The sequence below is a fragment of the Hypanus sabinus genome, chromosome 15 (genome assembly GCF_030144855.1).
Source record: "Hypanus sabinus isolate sHypSab1 chromosome 15, sHypSab1.hap1, whole genome shotgun sequence".
Classification (NCBI taxonomy): domain Eukaryota; kingdom Metazoa; phylum Chordata; class Chondrichthyes; order Myliobatiformes; family Dasyatidae; genus Hypanus; species Hypanus sabinus.
The window spans coordinates 39,070,909-39,081,042 of record NC_082720.1 but is presented as its reverse complement, the minus strand read 5'-3'; the positions used below and the strand labels follow the sequence as shown (position 1 = coordinate 39,081,042).

General features: G+C 41.8%; 1 protein-coding gene across 3 annotated transcripts in view; it reads left to right on the top strand.

Moving 5' to 3' along the window:
* Positions 1-30: 30 nt before the first annotated feature.
* Positions 31-10,134, top strand: part of LOC132405442 (clathrin light chain B-like) — a 30,172-nt gene continuing 20,068 nt past the window's right edge. For 2 of the 3 annotated variants that reach the window (XM_059990242.1, XM_059990244.1), the window contains exon 1: positions 31-291. In XM_059990242.1, the coding sequence (XP_059846225.1) occupies positions 102-291 (190 nt within the window). In that variant the 5' untranslated portion in view covers positions 31-101. The remainder of the gene's footprint in view (positions 292-10,134) is intronic. The other variant, XM_059990243.1, reaches the window with a different exon arrangement.

The following is a 10,134-nucleotide window of genomic DNA, read 5'->3' as shown; positions in this document are numbered from 1 at the left end:
GGAGCCGAAGGGGGAATAAAGGTGACGTCAGGTAGCTGGAGTACCTTCCGGTGTGTCGTGGCTCGCTTCCGGTTTCGCACAGTGTCAAGAGCCCGCTGAAGATGGCTGAGGACTTTGGTTTCTTTTCTTCCGACAACGGCACTACAGGCAGCGCCGAGGAGGACCCGGCCGCCGCCTTCCTTGCGCAGCAGGAAAGCGAGATTGCCGGCATCGAGAATGACGAAGGGTTCAGTATCTTGGACGGGGGCGAAGTGCCGTCGGCCTTGCAGCCGCATTCGGACGATGTCGGAGGTGAGCGGGGCGCGGGAGGGCCTGCGGTGGTTGCCGCGACTCGTGTTCCGGCTTTGCTCCGGACAGTTGCACCTTGTTTCGCTAGTCCTTCCCTGAGGTGTCGCGTTTAGCTGTTGCCATTTGTATTGGGTATCAGTGGATAGTGTTGTTGGCTGAGTCCTGTTAAGAACTCCCGTCTCAGTCGGCAAGTAAGCGTCGTATTATTGAGATCGACTTCGGCTTCTCGGTGATTTGTAAGTTGAGCTCGGTAGCATTAAATATCGCAGCGTCATCGGTCGAGATGACATTGCTTACTCTGTAAAGGAGCTTGTGTTCCTGTGCCGCCTTCCTTACTTTCCGCTTTGGCGTCGCTAGAGAGAAATTTCGTATTGTTAATCTGTCATTGAGTAGCTGGAAGAACAGCTCTAGTGTTACCGTGTTTCCCGCGTACTGTCTCGAGAACTGCTACCGAATGTACAGATGTTAAAGCTGTAGATTGTCTTTTCCGCTCCGATTTTTGAATGTTTGTGTTAATGTGATGCTTCGATTAGTTTTTTAATATTTTCAATTGAAGTGCATTTTTTTTGCATCGACTTGTCTGTATTTTGGGTTCAGAGCGCAGCTGAACCCTGAGACCGTAATTCACCATTTTAATAAGTTGCATTATAAATGTTATCGGGTCTCTGTGTTCGTATTGTTCTGCCACCAATATTAATATCTCGTGCCTTTAGACAGGTGAGTTTCAAATCTCTAGACATTTTTCATGTACTGTTTTGATACTGAGTTCTGGGCCACATTATACATGGGATGCATTATAATTTGCCTGTTTAAGATTGAAATGTTTGTATCTGCTTAATATAGTTGATTGCTTCCGTGTTTCAGTACAACTGTTATACGAAGGATAAAGTTTGACATTATTCATTTGTGTGCAGGGTAACTCAGCAGTCATAGGAAAACTGTATTTAACTGTCCAATTGGTGCACCACTGATTTGTTGCCCGTCCACTGGTTTAAATCAGTTGTCACCAGTACAGACTGAGCAAGATGTATTCTTCTACACTGAGGGCAGATTATTCATTTAGACAGTAAGGCAGTCAGGAATGGCAAATTCAGCTATAGTAACTATCTATGGCCCAACTGGTTTCACTGTTCTAAGCTTCTTCCTATTAATTTATTTTGAAAAGTTGAGTATACAGCAAAAGAAAGCCCAAGCTTATGAATTTTAATTTGTCCTAGAGCTTACTTCTCAATAGAATAAGCTAAATGTACTATATTTCGCCAAGAGATAATCATTAACTTTGACACTTAATTCCATGCTTTCCTTCATCTTCTACTTTGGATATTTCACGGAACTAACCTTGACACTGCAATAGTGTGCTCCTTCCTGATTGTACAGCAAGGAGAGTGGTTGGCCTATGACATTGTTCAAAATGCGTAATTCAACAGAAAGGAGACATGTGCTCCTCCTTCCACACACTGTCCCCTTCTTTTCTCTCCCACCCTCCCCACACTTAAAAGAAATGCTAAATAAAAACTGGCCTTAAATTCTGGTTTGGTGTATTTTGTTTTAGCATTGTTTTTGCATTCTGATTCGTACATTGAGGATTATGTTGATACAGATTGTTTATATTCTAATGTTCTGATCAGCTTTGAGACTGGGTAGGTTACAATTTTCCATTTGCTGAACAAGCAATTAACTCTAGTTTGAGACTGTTTTAATGTTCAGACTTTGTGCCCTGAAATTGGTACAGCTTACCAGCAACGTACAGCATATTAAATAGTATATTTTCCTGAAGTGATTCACTGCTGGTGTTATAATAAACCTATCAATTTCTCATCCTTGTCAAATTGGAACTATAAACTGTTATCACAGCGAAGGGCTGTTTTGACTCTTTAGCCCTCTTGTTCTGTCTCCCTCCAGCTTCACCTGATATGCAGTCTCATGGGGATAACATAAGATGGAGTACTGATCTTGTCAAATGATATGTATAATGGAACTTAAAATGTATGTAATACCTTATTTAAGTCCCTTTTCATCTGCCTCATTAAGCGATTGACGATCTTCAAGACCATACCGACAAGTATTGAAGTTGTTGCAAATAGTAAGTGGTTACTGCATGAGAAAGGAGATTTTGCTAGTGGAGTTTGTTATGGTTCAATGTAAAATCAATCAACTCATGGCCAATCGTTTGTACTTTCCATATTACCTTGCAGCTTCCCTTTATGTTCTTCAGCACTTGGCACTGCAGATGAATCTGCCTTTGTTAATGTTATCTAAGGATAGATAGCGAAAAACATTAGAATAGTTAAGTTCCTCAGGGCCAGGGTGGGATATACGTCAGGTTAGTGTGGGAAGCAAGTAAAGAGATAACCATGCATCCTCACTGGCCACTGGAGTAGTACTGGGTAAGATAGCGGCACACTCAGATGCAGCAGCCTCTACAGGGCCAACCAAAGATATTGTCTTTTTTACAATTGCAAGACTCTGCTGGACATTAAGAACTTTGAGTACTGCATGCCTGTTCCATCAGCGAGTTGTTCTTTGGTGGAGGAGCTGAACTTGGTGTGGATCGTGTTGCTTGCTGCCTCAGAGGCGTCAGAGTCTGTATGAAGGCAGAGTGCAGTCTTAGAGTGATTGTTTTTGTTTTTCTTGTGATCACAAGACCCTGTTGAACACTGGTAATGTGGAATGCTACAAGTGTGATTCACTGGTTTAGTGGAGAGGCGGTGAAACTGTGTGTCCTTGGGTGTAGTGTAGATTCGGCCTCATGCCATGCTATCACTTGTTGCAGCAGTCCAGGAAAGATTATTACACCTGAGGCGGTGTGGTGCAATAGCCACACTGGTGTCTGTGCTGCTCTCCAGTATTCTCCGGTGCTCAGCAGAAAACAAGGTGATTGCATTCTCCTGTTCTGTTGCCTTGGTCTTGCCACCAACATCTTTGTGTGTATGTATGTTTACTGATTTCTTGTATGTGCTAAATGTGCCTTGTGCTGTGTGTGACTGTTGGTATTGTTTTGCAATTTGGTTCTGGAAGAACACTGTTTCATTTTATTGTGTTCATGGGTATTCATGTATGGTTGAATGACAGTTATAAACTTGAAGGGCAGTAAATGTTATTCTTTTTAAGAAAGGGAGTAGGGATAACTGGGAATTATAGGTTAGTGTGTCTTGGTGGAAAATTATTGGGGAAGTTTCTTAGACAGGATAGTCAGATTAGGAATAGTTGACATGGCTTTGTGAGAGGCAGGTCATGTCTCACAGTTTGATTGAATTCTGAGAGGATGTAACAAACCACATTGAAGGTAGCACAGTGGGATATCATGTAAATTGATCTTAGTAAGGCACTTGACAAGGTTTCCCATGTTAGGTTTATTCAGAAAGTCAAGAGGCCTGGGATCCAGGGAAATGTGGCTGCGTAATTCAGAATTGACTTGGTAGAGGGTGGTAGTAGATGGAGCACACTCTGCCTGGAGGTCTGTTCAGTGTTCTGCAGGGATCTTTTTTTTTGTGTGGTTTTTGTAAATGATTTTTGCTGAGGAACTGGAAGGGTGGGTTGGTAAGTTTGCAGATGGCACTAAGGTTGGTGGTGTTGTGGATAGTGTAGAAGGTTGTCTTGGGTTACAATGGGACATTGACAGGATGCAATGGAGCAGATGGAGTTCAACCTGGGAAAAGTATTAGGTGATTTTCTTTGAAAGGTCGAATCTGAAGGCAGCATACTGGGTTAATTGCAGCATTCTTAACAGCATAAAGAAACAGTGGGAACTTGGGGTCCACATCCATAGATCCTTCAAAGTTGTGCAAATTGATAGGGTTGTTTGGAAGTCATATGGTGTGTTCCCTTCAATAGGAGATTGAGTTCAAGAACTGCAAGGTAATGTTGCAGCCCTTAAAAACAAATCCTGGTTACGCCAGACTTTGATTTTTATTCAGTTTTAGTCACTACATAGGAAGGGTGCAGATAGTTTAGAGAGAGAATGTGGGCTTCTAGCACTGTATCTAGCTCTAGTACAGCTACTCTAATTCTGAACACCAACCCCACTTAAAGCCAGCAATCCCATTAACCTGTTACACCTGTACACTAACTAATGTGCTTTGGCATGAGGGTCCCCCAATCCTTTCTGCAGCTCTCTGCAATCTTTATCCCTGGATCTGCTGTCATTCTTAAGGCAATGGCCTTCCTTTTTATGATCCTTGGTTCTAATCAGCCAATGGCATTTCTAAAGTGTGCAGAAATTTTGTTGGCACATGGTGTTCAGTGCCATCCTTAAATTCTTTAAAATCCCATCCAGAAAAAGATGCCAAACAATTATCTTTACTGCCAGATGAAGAAGCAAATGATTTTTAATGATGCAAGAGTGGTGAGAAGTTTTCACAACAAAATCTAGCTTAGTGCCAGCTAGACTGTTGCTAGAATAGGTGGCATTGCATGATAAGGTTTGAAATTCTTGCCTATCTGGTACACTAATCAGTATTTGGATAGTAAATGGTTATAATAACAATTCTATTTAGCAATCTTATTTTTCATAAACAAGATCTGGAAATCCAGAGCAACACAATGCTGCTGGAGCTCAGCAGGTCAGGCAGGATCAATATAAATGAATAAACAGTTGGCATTTTGGACTAAGACCCTTCATCAGGACGTGAAAGGAATGGTGAAGAAGCTAGAATAAGAAGATGCGGGGTGGGGAGAGGAGGAGGGGGGGTGGAAGAGGAAGGAGGACAGGCCAGAAGGTGATGGGTGAAGCTGGGTGGGTGGGGGGGGGGTGAAGAAAGAAGCTGGGAGGTGACAATTGGAAGAAGTAAAGGGCTAGAGAAAGAATCTGATGGGAAGGGAATGTTGATCATAGGAGATGATGGGCAAGAGAAGAGGTAAAGGGTAAGAGTGGCAAAATAAAGTGGGAAGGGGGAGGGGATAAAGTTATCAGAAGTTGGAGCAATCAATGTTCATGCCATCAACTTGGAGACTGCCTGCATGGTATGAGGTGTTGCTTGTCTCAACCTGACAGTAGCCTCAGAAGAAAAGGCAGAGGACCAACATGTTGGAATGGGGTTAGGAATTCAAATGATTGGCTATTGGAAATTCCACTTTTTGTGGCTGGAGCTGAGGTGTCAACAAAGTGGTCCCCCAATCTACGTTGGGTCTCAGCAACATAGAGACCACACTGCTTGCAGTAGATGACCCCCAACAGATTTGCAGGTGAAGTGTTGCCTCACCTGGAAAGACTGTTTGGGACCCTGGCTGGAGGTGAGGGAGAAGGTTCTCCTTCTGCTTGTAAGAACAGTGTCTGGAGGAAATTAGTCGGGAGGATCAAGTGGACAAAGGAATACTGGAGAGCCATCCCTGTGGAAAGCAGAGAGGGGTGGAGGTAAAGGTATTTGATGGTGGGGTCACATTGAAGAGGGCAGAGGTTGCGGAGAACAATATATTGGATGCAGAGGGTCATAGGATGGTAGGTAAGGTCAAGAGGAACTCTATCTCTGTTAAGGTGACAGGAAGATGGGGTGAGCTTGGATGTACAAAAAAATCAAGGAGATAAAGTGGGAGGAGCCAAAAAAATTGAGGGTGAGGACCAGTTCCTTCCCAGGTGGATGAGGGTTATGGTGGAGGGGAACTGATTGGGTTTATTGTCAAGAAAGAAGCGGAGAGCTTTGAGTCCTTCTTGGTGGGGGGGGGGGGGGAATAGAAGTATACAGGTACAAGACATCCATGGTGAAAATGAGGCATTAAGGACCAGGAAACTGTAAGTTGTTGAGATTGTAATTTCTGCCATCTTCAATAGGACCCAGCCACTGATCACATCTTTCCTTCCCCACCAACTCTTTAGGACTGGTTTGTCAAACACCTCAGCTCCATTCCCATTCCAACTTGTTGGGCCATGGTCTCTTGCCACAATGAGGCCAATCTCAGTTAGAGGAGTAACACCTTATTTTGTCCTGGTGGCCTCCAATCTGATGACATGACTATCAACCTCTCTAACGTATGTTAATTTTTTTTCTACTCCTTCACTCTTCTTCATTTCCTTACTCTGTCCTCTTGCCTCTTCTCCTCACCTATCTTTCACCTCCCCGGTTCCTCTCCTTCCCTTTTCCCATGATGCCCTCTGCTGTCCTATCAGATTCCTTTTTCTCCAGCCTTTTCCACATCACCTCCCAGCTTCTAACTTTATTCTCCCTCCCCCACCCATCTGGGGCTTCACTTACCACGTACACAAGAGAGTCTGCTGATGTTAGAATTCTAAAGAAAGACACAAAATGTTGAAGGATTTCAGAAGATCACACAGCATCTGTGGGGATTATTTTCTCAGTACTGAAAACTATCACTTTCTCGCTGGTCCTCCTTTCTTCCTGATAGCTTTATTTGGCTTTTTGCCCCTTCCTTTCCTGTTCTGGTGAAGGGCCTCAGCCCAAAACATTGTCTGCTTATTCACTTCCATTGATGCTGTCTGACCTGTTGAGCTCTGCCAGCATTTGTATGTTAATTTTCAACTTTTTAAAAAGATATTAAAATCTTGGATAGGTTTTCTAAAGTGCTTCATTTCAATCTCTTTTACTTTTCATGGTAAAACAGTGAATACACTCAAATAAGCAACAGGACTCCTTTTTCCTTTAACATCCATAATTATTGTTAATAATTCATTAATGAATAATTTCTGCTCAAAATTATGGCATATTGAGAGAACTTTGAGCTTAGGCTCTTGCTTTCAAAAGTTTTGCCACCCTTGGCCTATACCAGGGGTCGGCAACGTTTACCACTGAAAGAGCCAATATGGACCCATTTCCCACAGAAAAGAAAACACTGGGAGCCACAAAATGAAATAACACTGCATACAACGGGTTTTTTTTGCCTTTATGCTATGTATAAACAAACTATAATGTGTTGCATTTATGAAATTGATGAACTCCTGCAGAGAAAAGGAAATTACATTTCTGCATGCAACAAAAACATTTTGAACTCCGAAAAAAAAGACGTTGTGTTGAAGGTTACTCCATAGTTAGCCTACCTTGGATCGAGGAATTAAAAGAAAGCGCGCACTGGCGGGTGTCAGGCATTGGCAGTGGTGATGTATATTAATAGCGATAAAAAAACACATTGTAGCGGTGTGCTACACGCAGCGCTAAAATAAAGACTGCAGTCAAAGGTAACTTTATTCGAACTAAACAGCCTTGCTTTAAAGCCTCCCTCAACCCGTCCCCGTGGGCGCGGATGCTCCAAAAGACACGTACTCACAAACCCCCGTAGGCTATCTCCCTTAGCCAGAACGGTGGCTAATTGTGAGCCGGTTCGGATGTGCCAGGAAACGGTGTCTCCGCAAAGTTTTCAGATTGTACAAGATCACCATAATCTTCAAATTTTGAATTACATTTCAAAAGCTAACAAACCACGGGGAGCCGCATCACAGAGATCAAAGAGCCGCATGTGGCTCTGGAGCCACAGGTTGCCGACCTCTGGCCTATACCATGTGTATTTGAGTACCTCTTGGATCTGTATTCTTGGCTTCAAGAAAATTAAACCAGTTTTTCCTGTATATCCATATAATTAAAGCCTCAACTGGATTTGCTTGCTAGGCAATCAAGAAAATATCACATGTTGGAAATCCTGAATTAAAAAAGTGCTGGGTCAACTCAGGTCAGGTAACATCAGTGGAAGAGAAACCATTAACCTTGTTTTTTGACTGTTCCATATCTGAAGCATTAGTGGTTCTTTCAAAAGATGCTGCCTGATCTGAATTTTTCCAGCATTGTTTTTGATCACTTTTGCTGACCTAATTTCTCATTTAGATTACAATCTTTTATATCTTAAAAGTACTATCTCAAGCAGGATTCATTAATTCAGTTGTAGCAAAACTATTTTTTGTTCATGATTTTGTTATTAATATTTAGGTCACGTATGTTTATAAACCACTTTCTCAATCTGTCCTGTCTTTACTAAACTCTCGTGTATATCAGAAGTGTATATTCTTCCACACATCCTTCAGAAGGTTAGGCATACATTTCACTCTTCAGTTTCTGACCTTGCACTGTCTAGCATTAACAAGTAATATCATGCTTGTCTTCTGCTGATATTGGTAAGGCTTTACATTGGGGATTACAGTCGGCCCTCCTTATCCGCGAATTCTGTATGCGTGAATTCAACCAACCATGAATCACGAAAACCTGGAAGTGCTCTTCCAGCACTTGTTGTTTGAGCATGTGCAGACTTTTTGTCTTGTCATTATTTCCTAAACAATGCAGTATAACAACCATTTTACATAGCATTTACATTGTATTAGTTATTGTAAGTAATCTAGAGAGGATTTAAAGTATACGGGAGGATGTGCATGGGTTATTGTGAATCGGGATCGAAAAAAATCGGAAGTTCTCTTATTAAGTAAGTCGGAACAGGTACATCCGGTATAACTTAGTGTCAGTCAAACGTTTGTCTTAGTATATAGTATATATTTTACCCTTCTATACATATAAAACACAAGAATGTATGTTTCAGCGCTGGGCTCGGGAATGGAAGTTCTTGGGACTTGGGACAGACCACTTCTGAGCACACTCTCCACTGTTCCAGGTTGATGTGGAGGATCAAAAACCCAAAATCCCAAAACCCAATAATTAAACCACTGCGTTGCTTAGTAATAATTGTAGTTTTCAACGGGGCAGAACCTTTCTCACTTTATCCTTTAAAATTGTTCCAATAATTGACCGATGTCGCCTAACGCTTTTCCAATGACCGGCGTTTCACCTCTTTCGAATCACTTTATTATTTCCTCATTATTTTCAATTGTGATTATTTTCGCGACAGAAACACTGTGGATTCAAATCTCTGCTGCCGGGTCCAAATGTCCACCACACTGAGACAGGTTAAATAAGGTCTGGGGTTCCGCTGGGTCCTAAGGTCCACCGCATTGGAACAGGTTGAATATGGGACTTGAGCATCTGCGAATTTTGGTATCCGCGAGGGATCCCTGAACCAATCCCCCGCGGATAAGGAGGGCCGACTGTATTGAGCAGAAATTTGGGTGCTTCCTGTTCCATCAACCCGCCCTCCACCCAATCCTGTGGAGTACAGGAGGTTTTAGCAGTTTTGGTGTCTTCCAAATGTTTGTTTATGTTTTGGCTTCATCTGCTGTCTGTCAATGATTATTAAACTGCCTTTTTTGATATCAAAGCTACTGAATTATATTAAACATTTAAAATTAAAGCTATCTGTGGCAAAATACTACAAACCTGAGTCTTTTACAGATATATTCTGTGCCTTGTGTTGGCTGAGCTTTTTGTCAAAGTAAAATGTCTGCATCTTTCAAACTGAATCTTTGGTTTCAGGCCCTCTTTTCTTGAATATTTTAAATCATGTTTATTTCTTTCATCAAAATCATGTGCTTCTCTAGCTTTACACCCCATGTTTGTAAACTTCATCCAAAATTCAGGAATTGCATTTAGAAAGATGTCTTCTGGGGCTTATGAATCACTGGAACTCTAGAGGCCCATGAGAGCTGAATCATGAATATATTCATGATGAATACACTTTGGATTGATTTTATTCCTTATTCAACCTTTATTTTCTCAAGTACTCTTTACTCAGTTTGGGCATATTTCTTCCAAGGCAAAATATTCCCCAAAATGAATATTCTTAAATGTCCTATAATAAGCCAAGCCATTAATTTATCTAACATCAACAATACTTCTGCAGCCTAAAGATTTTTGCCACAGGCTGTTCATTCTCTATTTAGACACTACTGAAATCCTTGAGATTTCAACAATGTCATAAAAGCTGGGGAAAAGGACGTTCAAGGTAAAATGTATGAAAGAACTAGCAAAGGTCAAAATGTTGTCAAACCTTACGCTTGTACATGTTATGACCTCAGAATGAAAT